This window comes from Oncorhynchus mykiss, chromosome 2 (assembly GCF_013265735.2).
Source record: "Oncorhynchus mykiss isolate Arlee chromosome 2, USDA_OmykA_1.1, whole genome shotgun sequence".
Lineage (NCBI taxonomy): Eukaryota > Metazoa > Chordata > Actinopteri > Salmoniformes > Salmonidae > Oncorhynchus > Oncorhynchus mykiss.
Window position 1 is genome coordinate 89,506,475 of NC_048566.1, and position 23,038 is coordinate 89,529,512.

Genomic DNA, 23,038 nt, shown 5'->3' on the forward strand with positions numbered 1-23,038 from the left:
TACTGAAATAACATTTCATATGTAGTTGGTTTGCCATTAAATGAAGTAGGCCTTACTTTTAAACAGATAGGACGTTGCTTCAGAAAATCATTCTCATGTGTACGTAGCATATAAAACCTAATTTACTCAAAATTAACAAGACACAACCGTGTAGTGACAAATTACATTTATTTGGTAAGTCAGTGTTGACTAGGTAAGAGTGAGGGGGCCTTGTCACCTACAGTAATATCTGCACATTCTAATATTAAGCAAGAGTTTCCCCTCCTCCCAAAAGTGATTGATTCCATTATTAGGTGAGCTGTAATACACATTTAATTATATAGTTAAATCTTACAATTCACTTAAACACTCAAACAGACTGGTGATCACAATTGTAAAGTGCTCTTTTATGCGGGTCAAGGGGCTATAAGTTGGGGCCAGGACTACAATGTGGAATAGTTCAGGCAATAGTATGGTTCCAATAGGGATCAGCCAGGGGGTAAAGGTCAAAGGTCAGCCATGAAGAAGAGAAGGAATTAGGCTGAGTTTTTCTTGAGAAAGTTTATGAGCCCGTTGGTAGAGGAATCGTGAGTGTGGACCTCGGAACTGTCCCTCAGCTCCGGCTCAATGGCCTTGGCCAGCTGTTTGCCCAGCTCAACTCTGAGGGTAGGAAGGAGAATATTACAGATATACAATAAAATATAGGCAAACGTATATATTTAGAATTAAATATATGCTTCTCGCTGACACCTACCCCCACTGGTCGTAGCTGTTGATGTTCCAGATGACTCCTTGCACAAAGATCTTGTGCTCGTACATGGCTGGAAAACAGAAAAGAAAACTTAGTACCGGTAAATGTAAATAGAAAACGTAACGTAAATAAAAAAATACAAAACATACAAATACAACAAACATCACACCTTCCCAGAGCCACATACATACACCCCCATCTCCAGCGCCCGCATCACTCTCTGCCACATTGCCTCAAAACGGCCATTTTGTTTCTCTCCACACTTTCAACATTTATATGATAAAGCATTTGACCTTTCCATTTTGCTAAAGACGGAGGACTGGTCGATTTCCTGTTGAGTATATATTTTTTTCAAGATGATTGACGAGAAAAATATTGTCCAACCCATCAGGTATCCCACTGCACCCTCACATGTCATATCTTGAAATATGCAGACAGATAGAATTTGTAGATAATTGGCCTTCTTTCTGGGACTCACCCACAAACAGGACCAAGCCTGGCATGCTGAGGAGTGACAGACTCCATCCTAGCTGGAAGGGTGCTCTCATCTTATCTACCAACATAGACAGGGCTCTAAGTCCTCTAGCTCCACAATGAAATAGGGTGCAGGCCAGGCAGCAGGCTGTTAGCCAGCCTGCCAGCTTAGTGGAGTCTGCCACAAGCACAGTCAGTGTAGTCAGCTCAGCTATCCCCATTGAGACCGTGTCTGTGCCTCAACCTAGGTTGGGCAAAACTAAACATGGCGGTGTTCGCCTTAGCAATCTCACTAGGATAAAGACCTCCTCCATTCCTGCCATTGTTGAAAGAGCTAGTGATACATCTCAAAATAGGGCTACTTAATGTTAGATCCCTGGCCATGTTCTCCAAGATGTTCATATGTTCATAGATGACCAGCAGGGTCAAATAATAATAATCACATGTTCTGTTATAATTTCCACCCGGCACAGCCAGAAAAGGACTGGCCACCCCTCATAACCTGGTTCCTCTCAAGGTTTCTTCCTAGGTTTTGGTCTTTCTAGGGAGTTTTTCCTAGCCACCGTGCTTCTGCACCTGCATTGCTTGCGGTTTGGGGTTTTAGGCTGGGTTTCTGTACAGCACTTTGAGATATCAGCTGATGTTCGAAGGGCTATATAAATAAATGTGATTTGATACTTCTGTATTACTTTCTAACTCCGCCCATAACTTTGACTTTATAGCATTCCCAAAAGGCATGGATTATTGAGTCATTGTTAGTTTTACACTTAAGACATGACTCTGCTGTTGTACTGTAGAATTTGTGAATGTTGTCTCTTGTATAATAAATTCTATACATTACTTTATACTGGACTAAGCGTACATTTTCAAACTGTATGTATCGAATTTCATTAGTTACAGTGCCTTCAGAAAGTATTCACATCCATTCACACAAGTATTCACATGTGTTACAGCCTGAATTTTAAATGGAATAATTACATTGAGATGTTGTGTCACTGGTCTCTACACAATACCCCATAATGTCAACATGGAATTGTTTTAAGAAATTTTTTACAAATTAATAAAATATGAAAAGATTAAATGTCTTGAGTCAATAAGCATTCAACCCATTTGTTATAGCAAGCCTAAATAAATTCAGGAGTAAAAATGTACATAAGTTGCATGTGCAATAATAGTGTAACATGATTTTTTTAATGACTATCTGTATGTGTGGGATACAGAGATTAGGTAATTGTAAGGTCCCTCAGTTGAGCAGTGAATTTCAAACACAGATTCAACCACAAAGACCAGGGAGGTTTTCCAATGCCTCTCAAAGAAGGGCAAGTATCGGTAAATGGGTGTAAAAAAATACATTTAAAAAAAAAAGCCGACATTGAATATCCCTTTGAGCATGGTAAAGTTATTAATTACACTTTGGATGGTGTATCAATACACCCAGTCACTACAAAAATACAGGTGTCCTTCCTAACTCAGTTGCCAGAGAGGAAGGAAACCGCTCAGGGATTTCACCATAATGCCAAATGGTCACTAAAACAGTTACATAGTTTAATGGTTGTGATAGAGAAAAACTGAGAAAGCATTAACAACATTGTAGTTACTCCACAATACTAACCTAAATGAGAGTGAGAGTGAAATACAAATATTCCAAAACATGCATCCTGTTTGGAATATGGCACAAAAGTAAAACTGCAAAAAATATGGCTAAGAAATTAACTCTATGTCCTGAATACATGCTTATGCGGGAGGTGTTTCTGTATATATTCAGAGACTTATTCCTCTCATGCTTAGAGAAGATCTTGTGTCAAGTGTTACTGAAGTGTTGTGGTTGCAGGTTCACTTGGCACATCTACAGCTTTTTCTTTTGGGGTGTTGCTATAGGCCACCAAGTACTAACAGTCAGTATCTAACTAATATGTGTGAAATGCTTGATAGTGTATGTGATGTAAATAGAGAGGTCTACTTCCGTTGGAACCTGACCCTAGACTGGTTTTCATCAAGCTGTCCACTCAAGAGGAAGCTTCTTACTGTAACCAGTGCCTGTAATCTGGTTCAGGTTATTAATCAACCTACCAGGGTGTTTACAAACACTACGGGAACAAGCATCCACATGTATCAATCACATTTGTACTAATACTGTAGAACTTTGTTCTAAAGCTGTATCCGTACCCATTGGATACAGTGATCACAATATAGTGGCTATATCCAGGAAAGTCAAAGTTCCAACAGCTTGGCCTAAAAGTGTAAGAGAGATCATACAAAATATTTTGCTGTGAATCTTATGTGGATGATGTTAAACATATTTGTTGGTCTGATGTGACTAATGAGGAGCATCCAGACGCTGCAATTTATGAACATTTCTTCTTCCAATTATTGATAAAGATGCACCTGTTAGAACTGTTAAGGCTCCATAGATAGATGAAGAATTTAAATAACGTATGGTTGAAAGAGATGGGGCAATAGGAGTGGCTATTAAGTCTGGTTGGCTTACTTACTGCAAATTGAGAAATTATGTGACTAAACTCAACAAAAAGAAGAAACTGTATTATGAACTCAAGATCAATGATAAAGAATGATGGAAAAAAACTTGAGCACTTTAAAGGAAATTATGGGCAGAAAGACAAATTCAACTCCATCTTTCATCGAATCAGATGGATTATTCATCACAAAACCATTTGATGTTGCCAATTAAATAATCATTAAGGTAATTGGCAACGTGGGCAAAGTTAGGCAGGAAATGCCAACAAATGAACAGTGAGCAATTTTATTCATGCATAAAAAAAAACAAATAAAGAACATTTTGTAAAGTTAGTGCGGGAGAGGTGGGAAAATTATCATTGATCAATAATGACAAACCTCTTGGCATTGACAAGTTAGTTGGAAAGCTACTAGGATGGTAGCTGACTATAGCCACTCCTATCTGTCAAATTTTATATCTGAGCCTAGAGGAAAAACTTTGTCCTCAGGCCTGGAGGGAAGCCAAAGTAATTCCGCTACCCAAGAGTGGTAAAGCGGCCTTTACTGGTTCTAACAGCAGAACTCTAAGCTTGCAGCCAGCTCTTAGCAAACTGTTGGAAAAAATTGTGTTTGACCAAATACAATGCTATTTCTCTGTAAAAAAATTGACAACAGACTTTCAGCATGCTTATAAAGAAGGGGACTTAACATGCACTGCACTGACACAAATGACTGATGATTAGTTGAAATAAATTGATAATAAGATGATTGTGGGAGCTGTACTGTTAGATTTCAGTGCAGCCTTTGATATTATTGGCCATAACCTGTAGTTGAAAAAAATGTTGAGTTTTTCAACCTCAGCTCTGAATCCACGATATTGCAATCTAATAGAACTCAAAGGGTTTTCTTTAATGGAAGCTTCTCTAAAATGTCAAACATGTAAAGTGTGGTGTACCGCAGGGCAGCTCTCTAGGCCCTCTATTCTTTTCTATTTTTACCAAAGGTATTTAATAAAGACAGAAATACTCCTCAGTTTCATCAGCTGTCTGGGTGGCTGATCTCAGACGATCCCGCAGGAGAAGCCGCCGGATGTGGAGGTCCTGGGCTGGTGTGGTCTGCGGATGAGGCCAGTTGGACGTACTGCCAAATTCTCTAAAACGACCTTGGAGGCATCTTATGGTAGAGAAATTAATATTCAATTCTCTGGCTACAGCTCTGGTTTACATTCCTGCAGTCAGCAGGAATGCTCGCTCCCTCAAAACCTGAGACATCTGTGGTATTGTGACAAAATTGCACATTTTAGTGTGGCCTTTTATTGTCCCCAAAACAAGGTGGGTCTGTGTCATGATCATGCTGTTTAATCAGCTTCTTGATATTTTACACCTGTCAGGTGGATGGATTATCTTGGCAAAAGAGAAATACTCACTAACAGGGATGTAAACAAATTAGTGGCCAAAATTTGAGAGAAATAAGCTTTTTGTAACATTTCTGGGATCTTCTATTTCAGCTCATGAAATATGGGACCAACACTTTACGTGTTGCGTTTATATTTTTGTTCAGTGTATACAGTGCATTAGAAAAATATTCAGATCTCTTGACTTTTTCCACATTTTATTACATTCTAAAATGGATTCAATTCCCCCCCCTAGTCAATCTACACACAATACCCCATAATGACAAAGCAGAAATAGGTTGCAAATGTATTAAATATCATAGTATGAATACATAATTATGATATAATTAAAATATAGAGCGTGTGAGCAAGTACCTTTTGAACTTTGAGGCGCTATGCCTTTTTCGGCCTTAATGTACCAACAGTCTGTGGATTATGTCATTGTACATACAATGGAGGAAGACTGCCAATTAAATACTGTGGTCAGTTTGTAATACCTTGTAAATGAAAGTATAGTTGCTGGGGGTCTACTTGGGGAGAGTGGGTGCACCGAGAGACTAAAGTTGGATGAGTAGAGGGCCCCACACACAGAAGTGTCTGATGTCCTCCCAGTCAACCCGTCCCAATCGCATAAGCCCCTCTCCACTCTCACTAATAATCACCATTGAATCTTAACTATAAATGACAAACACGGAATAATGACTTCACATCCTCTCCTAATCTGTCCAGAACTTTTTATCATTTTATAGAAGGTTTGCAAGTCACCAAAATACATTGTAGTATAGTTAAATCCTTCCTTCTGTTTCACAAGCCAACCTGTCTCCACCTCACCCTCCCAGTTCACTCCCATTTACCCCACCCAAGCTTGTTCCAACCTACCATCCAAGCCAATCACCACCTCCCATCCTTGCCTTCCCAAGCCAATCACCACCTCCCATCTTTGCCCTCCCTTATCCACCCTGGTAAAGTTTATCCCAACCTCCCATTGTTTCCCACCCATTCTTCTTCTCAGACACATTTACACCCATCAATATATCGACTTACTCATCCATTCACATGCAACACATACCCTATGCATTCACATACCCATTCTCTCCAGCCCTCCTACACATATTCACCCTCCCATTCACATGCAGACACATACACACCCCTTCACGCCCACTCTTTTGTATTGTCTTTTCAGTGTCCATGTAGCTCATTGGTATCAGCTATGTCTATTGTTACTTCCTAGAGAAGTAGTTGGGGAAAATAGAGTTTAGATTGTATTAGGGGGAGGGTGGCAGGTAGCCTAGTGGTCAGGGCATTGGGCCAGTAACCAAAAAAGGTTGGTAGATCGAATACCTGAGCTGACAAGGTAAAAATCTGTCGTTCTACCCCTGAACAAGGCAGTTAACCCACTGTTCCTGGCCGTCATTGTAAGTTAGAATTAGTTCTTAACTGACTTGCCTAGTTAAATAAAAAAAATATTGCCTCAAGTTACAATAAGCTGGTCTTGGGCATCGCTGCATGTAGACTAGTGTAGCCCAGCTTAGTTCTCTCAGGGCATTGGGCTCTCTTTCAACTGGAATGGTTTCTTGCAGCCTATTTCAGGCTTCATCGGCACTTGTGAATTGCATCTTTTGTGTTCCTTTCTATACCCACAGCACTGCCGGGAAGCGGAGTTGAGACTCAATTCCCTTTTCCTCCACTGACTGTCTGATTGGAATGAATTGGTTTTTTTTCTCTCAGCTTAGCAGACAGGTCCTGGACGAATCGAATGGACTGGGCCATGGAGTTTAATCTCCTTTCCACCTTGTACCTTCAGAATGTTGACTTTGGTCTGATGGTAATCCTCAAGCTGTGGAACTATGTGAGGTCATTTAGTGTTCTTCCGTTTCACGCCGAGCCGATGGAATCTTTCCAGATCCTTCTGTGATATATCCACGCCAAGCTCCTCTGATATCAGTTTTACCACATAGCTGGAAAAGTCTCCTTTTTCCTTATCTTCTGGTAAGGACAATATTCTCATGTTGTTTCGTCTCATTCTGTTTTCTTGCTGTTTGCAAACTTGTTTCCGGAAGGCTAATTTTATTGTCTTGTTCATTCATGCGCACACCTTGTATGTCTACAACTATAGAATCTACTTTATTTTTCCAGCTAATCTACTTTAACAACTGATTGTAACAGTTTGTTTGTTTTGGTGTGCATTGAGAGCATTTTAACAAATGTTTTCCTAGACAACCTTTAGCTGTTCATTACTCTCATTTGCATCTCCAAGTTGTTCCTTGTCTTTTCTTCTGAGGGAAGCTATGGCTTGTTTGGGTTGTGTTGCCTAGTCGCTTTACCAACTGATTGGTTCTCTGTTGTACATAACTGACCGCTCACTCTCCCCCAGTTGCTTGGGGATATGTTGATCTATCGATTTTAAATAATTAATTTAAAAACTGTTGTCTGGCTTCTACATATAACCATAGTTTTGGTGGTACAAAATGGAGCTACTCACTCATGTGTCCTATCGGTACGCACATGTGCACCTCTTCCTTAACGATTCTATAAATCAATATTATAAAATACAAAGGTTTTATTCTGAGCAGGGATTGGCTGTTGACATGACAACAGCTACTACAGTACTTACCAACCAGTGCTCCCAGCATGAAGGGTGACAGCTTCTTGAAAACAATGGAGTTGCTGGGCTTATTCCCCTGGAAGACCTTTCATTGAGGGTAAAATACAGTGTTCAACAATAATTGACCAAACATGCTGTACATCAAAGCATAATCCAGAGACAACACTAACAATCAAATGGTGCATATCTTTTCATCAATAGATTATAGACTGGCCCAGTGTCTGTCTGGTAAGTGTGGCAGTTACTGTGTCCCCTATTCCCTTTATAGTGCACTACTTTTGATAAGAGCCTCATGGCCCATAGGGCTCTGGTCAAAAGTAATGCAACTGTGTCTGATGAGTAGATCCACTCACTTTGTGTGGCAGCAGTTGCTCCAGCTCTGCTCCTCCCAGGCCAGTGGCCACCAGCTCTTTCCTGGCTTCGTCTGAAGTCTTCCCCTTCATCAGGGCCTCCGTCTGGGCCAGGAAGTTGGCCATCAGGATCTATGGAGATCCAGAGGTATAGTCAAAAACATACATATTAATGAACTGTTTTAAATCAAACTCTGTATGTACATTTGACATAATTCTGGGTTTAACTGAAAAATAATATTAGTCTGAAAAAATGAAATGAATTCAAGTCTGAATAAATTAAGTCAGAGTTGACAGTTTTGATGGTTGAACAATAGAATAGGTTATGTGGCAGAGTGAGGGTGTAAGCGTAGAGGATGTTGGATTAGCCATTAGGGTACTAATACATTTAGGGAGCCATGAGGGTGCACTACCTTGTGGTGGAGGCTGTCCCTGATGGGGTGCTGTGTCTGGGCAGGAATGAGAAAGTCAGCAGGAATCATACGTGTGCCTAGAAGGGTCAACACACAAATGGTTACATAGAAAGGTCACGTTTTATTTTAATCTCATTTCAGCAGTTATTAGGGAATTATATAATAGCAACTGGTTCATATACTGTAACAGTCTATATTATGAACAAGGGTCTGGAGGACAGGACAGGTGTGTGGCAGTTACCTTGGTGGATGAGCTGGTAGAAGGCATGCTGTCCGTTGGTTCCGGGTTCGCCCCAGACGATGGGTCCAGTGTGGTAGTTGACACGAGTTCCATCTTTAGTGATGTACTTCCCGTTGGACTCCATGTCGCCCTGTGGATGAAAGACAGTTAAAGTTGTTGGTTAGACTGAAATGTTTGCTTCATAAATAAAAAAGGTGAAACATTGAAAGGAAGCGGTGTAAGGTAATCTATGATTATGAATCCCTTCTTATATTCTAGTGCACCTGCAAGTCACCCTTAATAGAAAGTATTTTCCTTCCCTTTGAAGATCTGACAGACTGGATAGGTGTAAGCAAAAGCTTCAGCAAGTTTTCACCATATTACTTACTATCACCTATCCAATTAAATTCAAATTGTCTACTCAACATGATCCTGTCCCTGGTTTCTCTTGTCTAGCCCAAACAGATGCCCCGTCCATACAGCCCTAGCATATGGCCATTCCTGGCTCCTGCCTGCTTGTATTACTCAGAACTGGGTTGAAATACGAAATCATTTCAAATCACTTCAGCTGCGGTTGTTCGGACTTGTCTGTTGAATGGAACCAATATAACATTTCCAAAGTGCAAACCCCACCCACCTGCTTCAACATGCTTGGCGTGCCAAACGCTCAAAGTATTTTTAAATATTCCAAATAGTATTTGAACCCATGTACGGCCGCCTGCCTGACCTGCTGGAAGTATGCAGCGAAGCGGTGCATGTACTGGTCGTAGGGCAGCATGGCATGGGTCTCGGCCTGGAAGAAGTTGATGTACCAGACACCCAGCACGGCAAGCAGAACGGGGACGTTCTGCTCAATGGGGGTGCTGCGGAAATGGTTGTCCTGGGAAGGACAACCCATTCATTGTTAACAACATATTACCAATTCTAAATTTATTTAGTTTGGGATTATTTTCAATTGCCCCAGAGGGGATAAATAGTTGGGTTGAATTGACACTATGTGAGGGAGAAATGTGCATACCATCCAGTGAGCACCAGCCAGAAGCTGCTCAAAGTTCTCAAACCCTGCATGGTGACAAGAGGTAGAAAAAAGTGTTAGGATCAACTCTTAAACTCTAATTACTAGTAGTAGTTATGCTGCTTTCGATGAATTACATTTCAATTCACATACCAACTTCTTGCATTTGACAAAAAGCGCAAATCTGCAATATACACTACATCCATAGAGTTCTAATATTGACAAACAGACACACATACATACCTATGTGCAGTGCAATGGACAGCCCAATAGCCGACCACAAGGAGTAACGCCCTCCAACCCACTGAGAGAAAGTCAACATGACATCACAGTCACAAAATCAACCACTACAGAGCGGCAAGGTTCCTTTTTCTTACTCAAAACCTTGAAAAGTTATACAAAAACAGACAATGGTCTTGATAGTGTACTAGTCAAACTATACTGCAATTATACACAGAATCGATGCATCCTTTCTTTAAAAAGACCAATTCTTCAACATTGCTCATTTCCAACAGATGAGGTTAAAACCAGACCATGGGGGACAGAAGAACGCCGGATTGGCGCACATACAACAAATCTGTGGATATTCGTCATGATTGATGTATTGTAACAGGCCCACAATGTGGTTACTAAAATCCGATTTGAATATATTTGGCTATTTTTGCTACATAACATTGAGAAGTAGTCCCTTTTCAGATTAAATAGTGACTGCTAAATGCTAACTCCGGTTCATATAAACTGGTAGCATAGAGAAATCGGTGGTGGTATGCAGTCATTTTTAACTGTAATGCAGTTGATTGGTTTTTATACAAGCATTTTACTCTGATTTTTACCTCAACATAGTGTGAAATACACATAAACAATACCCTAAATGTAGGCCAACTTTGCTGGAGAGCAATAAGGAATATTTTGGATCTTTCCCCCACTGCATCTTTCCCCAATGTGTTTCAATGGCATTTCCATTGTTTTGATCGAGTTCAAATGACCTCTTTACCGCATGAGTCTATGGTTTAGAATGTAACGTGTCGATACCATATCCACAAATTCATACGCTTAACAGTTGCATTCCAAATTATTTTGAAATAAATACTACACCCAGAATGTGGTCAAAATATCTCCCAGCAGAAAAATAATGCAGAAATGGTTTTTATTCAAACCATGTCAATTGGCAAAATAAAGCCTTACTTTAGTTCAGATTCATTCAATTATTAAATCGGGGGTCAGCTGCTAACTCAGTGTGAATAGAAGTGTATACTTACATCCCAGAATTCAAACATGTTGTTTGTGTCAATACCAAACGCCTGCACTTTGGGCTGGAAGAGAAGGGAGACAGCAAAAAGAGTAACAGTCAAAGTTACTTGTGCAATATATCGGTCGGCAGGCAGGTAACAATGTATGGCGGAAAGTGTCATTCAAAATGGCCACTTACTGCATTGGTGGACAGCGCCACAAAGTGCTTGGCAACAGTAGATTGCTGTGAAGAAGAACATAGAGTTAGTCGATCCAAATGTGATATGACACTCCAGCTGCGCTTTGGACTGTTCTAAACTGACCTGTGTGGCTAAAATGATGTATTGTCCGCAGAGAAACTATTAAAATCATTGGCTGAATTTAAGCTGAACTTATAACGGCATTGGTTACAGACAAAGGTGTCTTGTGATTGGCTGTCAGGAGTCTACTCACGTCATTGGCTGTCTGGAGGAACCAGTCCCTGGCAGACTCAGCGTTGGTGATGGTCTCCTGGGTGGTGAAGGTCTGAAAAAGGACAACAGTGTGACATGAGTCCCGGTGGAAGTAGTACACAGCGTGTGACACTGAAGGAGCATCATTATCCTGCCACCTTTTCCAGCTTCAAACCATAAATTATTATTCAAACATGAATCACACATTACCAGAACACAACAATGTACACACAGATTATTAACCCCCATAGCACTGAATGAGACATTGATTTATAGCATTGAATTATTTAAGCATCTAGAGCCCTATGGCTTTAGGATGTGTGTAACCATGGCAACAGGAGGTGGTGTGTGTGTGTTGAGTCAGTCTCACCTTGGAAGCGATGATGAAGAGGGTGGTTTCAGCGTTGAGCTGGGCCAGAGTCTTGGCCATGTGTGTACCGTCAATATTGGACACGAACCACACGTTGGGGCCACCCTTAGAGTAGGGCTTCAGGGCCTCAGTCACCATGAGAGGACCCTGAGAGGAGGATGCACAACATTACGGTGTTACCATTTCAACTTCCCTCTATCCTGTGTGCAATTAAAATGTAACTGCGTTTTCTGTATCCATTAGGACTTCAGAGCCTGTCAACATGAGAGCCCTTAGAGAGGATACACAATATTATGAGATATGACAGCATGACAAAATTATTTGAATCAAATCCCAGTAACTACAAGTACCAAGCCAACAGCTCAAGCATACTCTTTGTTCTGTTGCCTACTGTGCCACCTACAGCATACTGTAGCTTTGCATCAACACCCCAGCAGTGTATTCTCTGCTTATACCAGAGCTTAGCGGCACAGTAATAATTCCTTTATAGCTCACTACTGTAATACCAAAGCAGGGCAGAAAACAGCTGTATTTTGTAGTTTGAAAATAACAACTTTCCAAATACTCAAGGTAGTAGAAGAAAGTTTAGAGTTTAAACTAAAAGTCAACTATTTTCTTAGATTTTCAAATACAGGTCTCAGAAAACCCAATTATATTTCAAAGGATTTTGAATACCTCTCCGAAAACCAAATCATATTTTAAGGTATTTTAATATACGCAAGTTATTTGAAACCTAAAAAAATCTTTGATGGCATCTACATATTTGATGAAGTACCAAAAACTATGACAGTTAGTTGAATCAGTCTAAATATATGATCATAAGCACATAGTTTGGAGGGCTCTTATAATTAAATACACGAGGGACATGGAATCACCTCAATATTAGAGTAGACCACTTTTGCAGCTTCAAAATGACTAACACACATATTTTCATGAGTGAGACAAAGTAATACAGTAACACTTGACATCAAGTTCCTATACATGTGTAGTAACTCTACAATAGCAACACTGTTATTACATAAGTCAAATAAGATAACTCTGCTAATTGCTGTGCAATTACCAAAGTATTATGCAACTACTAAATACAACAGCAGTTACCAGCAAAACATTTAATAAAATGCAAAAATATATATAAAAAGCGCTGAAGGGGGATAGAAGGAATGTTGCTCCAAAAGGAATTACAGTTTTATTATTACAGAGGCAGAAGAACAGTTTAACGTTAAGTGTTACTGAAAACACTAACAGTAGAAACATGGCTATGAAGTGTCAAAAGGAAACAAAATATCCCCAAACTACCGTGTTTAATCAACTACAGCCAAGGTAGGTGAAAAATCACACTAGTTTGTATTCGGAGTAAACTATCCCTTGAAATATGGTATAGTGTGTATTCGACACAAGAACACTTACCCTCAGATGGACAAAGAGGTTCAAAATTGTGGCTTTCAAACTTTTCAGTGGCATGTTGAAAGTGCCATACAGTAGTTGAGCGTCAACGTATTTATACTTACAGTACCTATAGAAAGTTGACACCTCCATGGATTTCTTCACAGTTTATTGTGTTACAAAGTGGGGTTAAAATTGATTTGTCATTTTGTCAATGATCTACACAATAATCTACTACCCCCCCCCCTCACTCATTTTGGAATAGTATACCAGATTGTGTGTGCTCTATTCATTCTATTTACAGTACATCTTCAACATGCAGTTCCAATATTTTCAGAAAAGTAGTAATTTCCTATGATCTGTACTCAAATATTTAGTAGTAGTTGCTTTCTCATTTCTCATAATCTTTTTTTTCTCTCAACTGTGTTATTGACTTGTTAATTGTTTACTCCATGTGTAACTCTGTGTTGTCTGTTCACACTGCTATGCTTTTTATCTTGGCCAGGTCGCAGTTGTAAATGAGAACTTGTTCTCAACTAGCCTACCTTAAATAAAGGTGAAATAAAAAAATATATACAAAAATAAAAACAATTCTGTATTCAAATAGTTTTAAAAAGTAGTCACTTTGAGATATTTGTTGGATATGTATTAAAATCGTAACTATTTGTTCCCACCCCAAAAATACTTACTTTCCACAAAGCTTAGTTAAAACTATAGTTACCCCAGGTCTGTACCAAAGCCATATACTGTATGGCTCTGTGAGACTATTGAATAGCTCAGAGGATCTGACTCAAATAATGAACCATTACAGTTTATAATATTCAGCATGACTCAGTCAAGCATCCAATACAGCTCACACTACAATAGGACACGTCTACATCTTCATTTGAATTGTTTTAAATACGTGGGAACAAGAGAAGAAAATAAGAAAAGAGAAAAAAGAAAATAAGCATTGTATGGACTTCCCGGTATTCTTGTCTCCGATTTGGTCCTGCCGCACATACCTAAACGTACGCTACGGTCACAAGACGCAGGCCTCCTTATTACTCAGGGAATTTCTAAGCAAACAGCTGTAGGCAGGGATTTTTCCTATAGAGCTGGTTTTTTTATTGAATGGTCTGCCGATCCATGTGAGAGACGAAAACACGGTCGCAGGTTCAAATCCCTGAGCCGACTAGATGAAAAAAAATCTGCCGACGTGCCCTTAAGCAAAGACGCTTAACCCTAATTGTGCTTCTAAGTCGCACTGTATAAGAGCATCTGCTAAACTACTAAACCTTTTTTAAGAGGGGTCCTATGAAAGTGATTGGCAAGAAACTGGAGTAACAAACCATCCTTGCTGTCTATGCCTGGCCAGCTCCTACTCGTCACTGGGATTCTCTGCCTCGGATCCTATTGCAGGGGCTGAATCACTGGCTTGCTCGCTCTCTCCCATGCCGTCCCTAGGGCGCATTTACTCCTAAGGTGTTACTCCTAAGGTGCTGTAGACCCTGCTGGTCATCTATGAACATTTGAACGTCTTGAAGAACAATCTGGTCTAAATGGCCATGTACTCTCATAATCTCCACCCAGCACAGACAGAAGAGGAATGGCCACCCATCTGAGCCTGGTTCCTCTAGGCTTTTTCCTAGGTTCCCGACTTTAGGGAGTTTTTCCCAGCCACTGTGCTTCTACATCTGCATTGCTTGCTCTTTGGGGGTTTAGGCTGAGTATCTGTATAAGCACGTTGTGACAACTGCCGATGTAAAAAGGGCTTTAGAAAATACAATGGATTGGAAATGAGAAAATAGTTGTTTGACAAGTAAGTCACACACTCACCAGGTCAGACCCACCGATCCCAATGTTTACAACATCAGTGATGGCCTTTCCACTGAAGCCCTTCCACTCGCCACTACGCACTTTCTGCAACACACACAAAAAAATAAGAGGCACATGTCAGATGTGTGCGTACATCTCAATTTAAAAACAATGAGAGATAATCTACCTCCTTCTCAAATATTCTTATTTCCAACGGCCATTAGCTGACACGTCAACTACAATACAGTTAATTAACTATATGAATTAATTTATTCACAAATCTTACATTTGTGTAGTGACTGTGTTGCATTTTAATCCATTCAGATTTAGTTTAAGACCACCCAATAAAAAAAATATACTGGCAATTTCCCAGACACTGTTGTCCAGGAAACTTCCCCATAGATGCATAGAGATGGAACAAATCAAACTTTATATGTTACATGCGCCGAATACAACAAGTGTAGACCTTACCGTGACATGCTTACTTACAAGCCCGTACCAAGTCAATGTGCAGGGGTACAGGTTAGTTGAGGTAATTTGTACATGTAGGTAGGGGTGAAGTGACTATGCATGGATAATAAATATTGAGTAGCAGCAGTGTGCAAACAAGTGGGGGGAGTGGGGGTCAATGTAATAGTCCGGTGGCCATTTGATGAATTGTTCAGCAGTCTTAAGGCTTGGGGGTAGAAGCTGTTATCTCTATGTAAAGATGCCCTTGCATAAATGCTGGGGTAACAGTTGAAACTGGACTCTACTCACATGACAGAAGGCCTTCATCTTGTCCAGGACCCTGTTGACCTCGGGCATGACATCTTGGCCATCTACGTTAATGGGAGTGTTGGAGCGGTTACGCAGGGCAATGTGGAGGACGGCACGGCCCTACACGCGCGCAGACATGCAGAAACACACACAGTTAGGTGAGGGGGAAGAAACTTGAACATTATAACATCCTTATTAATCATGACTAAGATGTTTATTACTTAAAGGGATAGTGCAACATTTTTTTGCCCAAGCCTCTAATATAGAATATAATCATCTCAATACAATACAAATAGTGATATCAAAATCTGAATACCATTCTTCGCATGTGCAAACATATCGAATGTGTATATATACCTATGTTTATATAACATGCAATCACTTCCTCAATGAGACTGCACAATGTTGTCATTGCACCATGAGTGGTGTTTGGAGAGTGGGTGGGAACCACGATTTCCCTGAATGACTTTGCAATAGTGACCACAAAGTGTGCAACAACTGCCCACTCTTTAGAAAATAGTTATTGTGAGTGTCCTACTTTGTCAAATTTCAGAGTAGCCTCCTCTCATCTCGTTGGTAGTATAGTGTTATTACAATACAATGATTATATTTGCAAGGTTACCGCAGTATAATCAGAACTTCTCAACTTTAATTTTCTATATCTGCCAGTGTTAAAAAAGTTTCAATGTTCAGGCAAAGTACCACAATAGAGAGAAAAGAATTCAGGTAGTCCTGGTACCTCAGTGAAGTTAATCTTCTCTCCAGAGAACATCTTGTCTCTGGCTTCCTCCACTCCCCTGGACTTGGCCTGCACAAGAAAGATTCAACTTAATGAGAGTTAATTGTTGCAATCATTGAATAGCAACATTGTTGCTACCATCTGCAATCACTCAATGCCCACAAACAGGTTATTACAACATGCGTAGCATTTGCGACAGCATATACCGGTAGGACTAGAAATTTCTTGATTTTAGCAATCCTTCTTCCTTAAACATAAGAAGGAAGTGTTGGTCTGAATTTAATGTCCGTTTCACCACATTCCCAGGGTACTAGTCTAGCATGATACTCTGGATGAATGAATAGAAGTGGGTGGGCTGGCCAAACTCCAATTACAAGGACATTTTCCATCTGTCAAATGTGTTTGTCAACGGTGTACTCTCAGGGGTTCTATTGTTGGGGAATGGACCGGAATTGCTGACGTGACTATAATATGAAGAGACAATTTGAAGTATTAAATGCTACTAGATGCATTGCATTATCAACCTGTCTCACAGCCATCTGGTAGCTAGCACCACAATAATCAGTTGACATGCAGAGGTAGGACTATAAATAGACTTTCACTAAGAGCGAAGAGGCTTAAGGTTGATGAGGGTTGACAGCTGGAGCCATGCCAGCTGTGTGCATGTATGATACATTCACATCAGTGATGTGCAGTCAGGGTGGGTAGTGCTTAACCTGTGATAATAGAATAAAAAAGCTGTTATGAAAAGTCAAATAAAAAAAATACAATTATATATAAAAAATATATATATATATATTTTGTGTTAAGGCTTTTTTTTTTATACGATTGTGGTGGTTTTGATGCTCAAAATATAAATTTGCTAAAACCGCATAAAAAAACCAAGGCGCCAGGGAATTCCTTTCCAGCCATTCAAATCGTTCTCACGTCATCTGACCTCGGCCCAAATTCCTCACTCCTCCCCAACTCACGGCTGCCCTATCTTATCTGTTGACTCCTCTCCATAGGATACCTGAGATCACGCCAGCAGCATACCACCCTGCATCCCACTGCTGGCTTGCTTCTGAAGCTAAGCAGGGTTGGTCCCTGGGTGGAGACCAGATGCTGCTAGAAGTGGTGTTGGAGGACCAGTAATAGGCACCCTTTCCTCAGGTCTAAAAGTATATATATACCCCAAAGCCCCAGGGCAGTGATTGGGGACATTGACCTGTGTAGGGAGCCGTCTTTCAGATGGGATGTTAAACAGGTGCCCTGACTCTCTGCGGTCACTAAAGATCCCATGGCACTTATTGTAAGAGTAGGGGTGTTAACCCTGGTGTCCTGGCTAAATTCCCAATCTGACCCTCATACCATCATGGTCACCTAATCATCCCCAGCTTACAATTGGCTTGTTCATCCCCTCTCCCCTGTAATCATTCCCCAGGTTGTTGCTGTAATGTGTTCTCAGTCAACTTACCTGGATTAAATCAATAGCATGTCCTTTCTCACTTAGTAGATTTCCATGCCCTCATTTCTAATATGGTAACATGAATAAGGATGTTTAGAAGTTAGTACCCAACACTAATCAGAAGAAATGAGTCTACCATGAAAGCAATTCAGTTTGTCCTTCTCTTGGGCTTTATGTGTGTCGAGGAAACAGCCCCTCTTAAAGGTCTGGATTAATAAGACCATTCCTGGCAAACAAGCAAACCAATAAAGTACCAAACACACTGTTTTGTAATGGTGTTGTTTTTTTTTTTTTAAAGGTACATTTTATTAAATCACACTACATATAGAGATGTTTGCTAATATTTTTTGTGAAAAACATATAATGATACAACTGCCAAATAATTGTATGAGGGTTGTCACAACATTTTAGCCACTAGCCCATTTCTGAATTACTTTTATGGTGGACTAACTTCACCACACAATTTCTTTTCATAATTTTAAAAAGCTATTGCCTGATGACTCAAACTGAATTCTTCCGCTGCTCTATATTCGCTACATATTTCAGTCTGAGACCACCATCGTTGAAGTTATTTGCGGTGACATCAAAATGAAGAGTTTTGTACAAAATAAAGTAAAATCACCAATCAGCGTATCAAAGCCAATGACACATTTTCAAAATGGCGCATTACCCGTGTGTGTCGGTTTCTGGGACCAATCAGAACGGTTGGAAAGAGTTTGCGTTCTAGTTATCGCCAGGGAGGTACTCAGATCCAGACTCAATGCGGAGAAGAACCTAACATCTGTGGGCTTGGAGTAGTGTTTGACCGGCACAAGGAGTTTGGTTAGCCAGGCAACAAAAGCCATTGGTTTTCTAACCAAAGTTGCAAAGAAAAATGGTGTGAAACATTTAATGAACACAAGCGACCAGCTAAATGGATAAACGAGAGTGGTGGTAGTAGCAGGAACAGCAGCATCTAGTGGGCAAAACATTATACTTTCACACGAATTTAGGGTAAATAATGTAAGCGACTTCAATGGCTAATTTCTCTAAACACTGGTTGTTGGGGTGACGGGTCCGGGGTCCGCGGGTGGCTTTTGATCATTTTATTAGATTCCTAATGTCTTACTCAATGTTAGGAAGAATTATGGTCAAATCAAATGTCAGGTACTATATTTATCGAGGATTATAAAAATCAAAAATAATGTTTCAGGAATGCTAATCTTATGTTTCTAACAACAGAAACGATTTCAGAACAATCTGAGATGGTGGGTGCCATGGCTTTCTGAATGAATGACCCATGCAGAATAAAATAATGGACATGGGACTCTGCTGTGACTTCTACAGCGCTGTCACAGAGGTTCACCAGACAAATGTACAAGTAAAGACGGGCCAAAATGCATTTTCCTTATCAAATTTGCAGGTTGGGCTAATGTTGATTAATGAGAAAAGACATCACTGAATGCATTTGATTTATCAAGCTAGAATTTCACTTCGATGAGACACTAACGTTTTAACTTTTTCAGTAATTTCTATTGTTGATATGGAAATTGTGTAAAAATATTTCACATAATATTGTGTGTGATTACGCACGCAGCGCATTGGAAGAATTGCAAATCCATTGTGAAATGCTATGCAGTTTGCATTGCGAATTATCCAAAGGAAAGCTGTCTATATATATTAGTTGTTGGATGGTAAACTTGGACTTAATCTTGGTTTTTAATATACTTAAGTATCAAAAGTAGATGTAAAAGTATAAATCATTTCAGATTCCTTATAAAAAAGAAAAGTAGACAGCACCATTTTCTTGTTTTTAAAATGTACAGAAAGCCAGGGGCAAACTCCAACAATAAGACATTATTTACAAAAGCTGCATTTGAGTTTAGTGTGTCCGCCAGACCATAGGCAGTAGGGATGACCACATGTTCTCTTGATAAGTGCGTTAATTTCACAATTTTCCTGTCCTGCTAAGGGATCATTCAAAATGTAGCGAGTAAGACAGTCGTGAAGAGGGCACGACAAAACCTATTCCCCCTCAGGAGACTGAAAAGATTTGTCATGGGTCCTCAGACCCTCAAAAGGTTCTACAGCTGCACCATGCTGACTGGTTGCATCACTGCCTGGAATTGGCAACGGCTCGCCCACCGACTTTCTGCAAGGCACTGCACAGGGAAGCGCGAACGGCCCAGTGCATCACTGGGGCCAAGCTTCCTGACATCCAGGACCTCAATACCAAGCGGTGTCAGAGGAAGGCCCTAAAAATGGTCAAAGACTCCAGCAACCCTAGTCATAGACTGTTCTCTCTGCTACCGCACAGCAAGCCGGAGAGCCAAGTCTTGGTCCAGCTTCTAAACAGCTTCTACCCCCAAGCCATAAGACTCCTGAACATCTAATCAAATGGCTACCCAGACTATTTGCATTGCCCCCCATTTCACTGTAAGGTCTTACACCCGTTGTATTCGGCACATGTGACTAATACAATTTGATTTGAGAACTTTGGCTTGTCAGGGAAAATGTATGGAGTAAAAAACACAACATTTTCTTTAGGAATGTAGTGAAGTAAAAGTGGTCAAAAATATAAATAGTAGAGTAAGGTACAGATACTCAAAAATAACAACTTAAGTAGTACTTTAAAGTATTTTTATATCACTGTATCATGACGTAGGTCAGTCATTCCCATTGAGTCAAAACTGAGAGCAAACATCTGTTAGATGTTTGCTATAGTTATGAGAAGACATAACATTGATATGTTTACCATGGCCAGCAGCATCCTCATGACTTCCTCATTGACAAGATTCTTGGAGTAATCAAGCAGGATGTCTCCATCGTCTGTCTCAAGGGTTGTGCTACCAAGGAAAGAGATAACAGAAAACAAATGTAATAATCTAGAATGATCAAGTAGGGTTTCTAACAAATTCCTTATCATTTCTATGTACAGTGATGTAATTGACACAGGAAGATGCATTTTATCATTTATTCTGAATTGTAACAAGATTACGTGTTACTGACTGTATGTGTTGCAGTGCTACAGTGTGGCTTGGATAGACAAGGTACACAATTGTATTAACATTTGTATTACCCCAAGCCACAAGACCACTGAACAATTAATCAAATGGACACTGGACTATTTACATTGACCCCACTCATTTGTTTTGTACGCTGCTACTCGCTGTTTATCATCATCTATGCATAGTCACTTCACCCCTACCTACATGTGTACATTCCCTCAACTAACCTGTACCCTGCACACTGACTTGGTACCGGTACCCACTGTATATAGCCTCGTTATTGTTATGCAACTTTATTTTAAATATAATAAAAACATTTTTATTTTTACATTGGTTTATTTGATAAATATTTTCTTAACTCTTCTTGAACTGCACAGTTGGTTAAGGGCTTGCAAGTAAGCATTTCACGGTAAGGTCTACACTTGTGGTATTCGACGCATGTAACAAATAAAGTTGGATTTGATAACGGAAGATGGTGCAGGTTTTATTGTAGGGGCGTAGCTAGCTAGCCTTGTTGCTTAACGGCTGGCGTACGTGCGACTTCAGACCCCTCCGTTAGAACGTCGTGACAGCAATCTTGATGGTTACAGTAAATTTGTCAGTGGTACCTAAAAGATGTCTATACTGGGTTTAGGTCCCTCGTTAGCTAGACATAAAACGCCTACTGGTAGGCTATGTATGTGGAAAACTGCACGTAGATAGCCAACGCCAGCTGCTGAATGAAAGGAAGCGAGCATACAGCTTTAGCTAGTTAGGGCTAACATTACCTAGCAAGCTAACCCAGTTAAATGGGGCCCTACATAAAACGAATATAGTTGACAGCTCGATAACAATATAGCTAGTTATAATGTAACTGGGTGTAGTAGAGCGAAATGGAACATGAACAATTCACAATGCAGATACTAAGCTGTTTTACGACTGGAAAAACAAATCGATCAAACGATGACCTTGTACTGTGTACTCATACAAGTATGAAGCGCTTGCTATTAGCCAGATAACTACATAGCTAAAAAGACAAATGACTATTATTGCTTCCCTGCTTACATTGTAAAGCTTAGTTATGGATTCACATTTGATTGGTACCAAGGTGTACAAAAAAACGCATCCCATGCACTGGCTCTATTGATGTAGTTAGCTAGCTAACGTTAGCTCCGTATTCAATTGTTTGACCTATACCGTTACTGATGCAAGATACCGTGCCAAATGTCTGTATAGTATCGGCTATTGGTCATAATAACAATCGAAAGCTTACTTACCTAAATTTGCTGAATCTATCCTTGTCAGCCTCAAACATGTCCCTCATGTTGAGGTTCCCAGCTTTGGATTTGTACCATTGTTCAAGTTTCTGGAAATGTGGATCACTTGAAAGTCCCATGTTGGCGGTTGAATTGATAATGATCGCGTTAAAACCCCACTTCCGTGCGTGTAGGATGAAAGGGCAATTCAGTGTGAGAGGCTGGGGAATAAGAACGGGCTATGCGGACACGCCTGCTGCCCAAATTGATGACGTAGGTCGCACAGCGAGTGTCGTGTGGAGACGGACAAATTCAGTTAAATCAGTCGTCTTGATAGCAATGGCGTCTTTTTAGTAGTTGGACAAAGTCTATGGGGGAAATTGTGATTTTGTAAGGTTTTTATATAAACGCCTAAAATAGCGTCTGTGGTAAACACAGGCTTAGGAAATCTTATACCTTTTGTTATATGATCTCATCACCTCACATCCATTTTTATGAATTTTGAAGAACGTATATTATAATAAAAAAAACAACGCACATAAAGGCTTTATAATTCATTGAGGTCATGTTAACTGACAGCTATTATCTCATAGAACAAAACGCATTCGATCTCTTAAACCTGTGTTAACCTCATACCTTATTTTCGAACTTTATTTCAAACCCCTATTAATTCCACATAAACGTTTCCCATAGAGATGGCAAGCCAGAGGTGATTTATTTCCGGGTTTTAGGAATACAAACTGGCAAACTCTGCCGCGTTCAAGTGCTAGTCGGGACTAGGACACTCGAAAATGTCAGATATACTACTTTAATTTTTTATTGCAACAATAATAACAATATTACACATCAATACAGGGACATTTCTGTGAATACAATGAAACATTAAACAGAACACCAGGCGAACCCCCTAATTCAGAACATAATTTGTATGTGACAAGGCGATGAGACATTCAGAGACATGGCTTCTAATATTTTTTCGACATTA

At 40.0% G+C, this 23,038-nt stretch overlaps 1 protein-coding gene across 1 annotated transcript; it reads right to left on the reverse strand.

Annotated features, from left to right (window-relative positions):
• Positions 1 to 149: 149 nt before the first annotated feature.
• gpia (glucose-6-phosphate isomerase a) lies at positions 150 to 22,330 on the reverse strand. Its single transcript, XM_021576280.2, has 18 exons — positions 22,075 to 22,330; positions 20,566 to 20,656; positions 16,385 to 16,453; positions 15,646 to 15,765; positions 14,908 to 14,991; positions 11,707 to 11,853; positions 11,338 to 11,409; positions 11,084 to 11,128; positions 10,914 to 10,967; positions 9,898 to 9,958; positions 9,658 to 9,701; positions 9,367 to 9,519; positions 8,661 to 8,790; positions 8,420 to 8,496; positions 8,010 to 8,138; positions 7,666 to 7,741; positions 734 to 800; positions 150 to 639 (listed from the first exon to the last, which is right to left on the reverse strand). Exons 1-18 carry the CDS (start codon positions 22,191 to 22,193, stop codon positions 516 to 518), a joined length of 1,662 nt encoding a protein of 553 aa, XP_021431955.1. The 5' UTR covers positions 22,194 to 22,330; the 3' UTR covers positions 150 to 515.
• Positions 22,331 to 23,038: the final 708 nt, after the last annotated feature.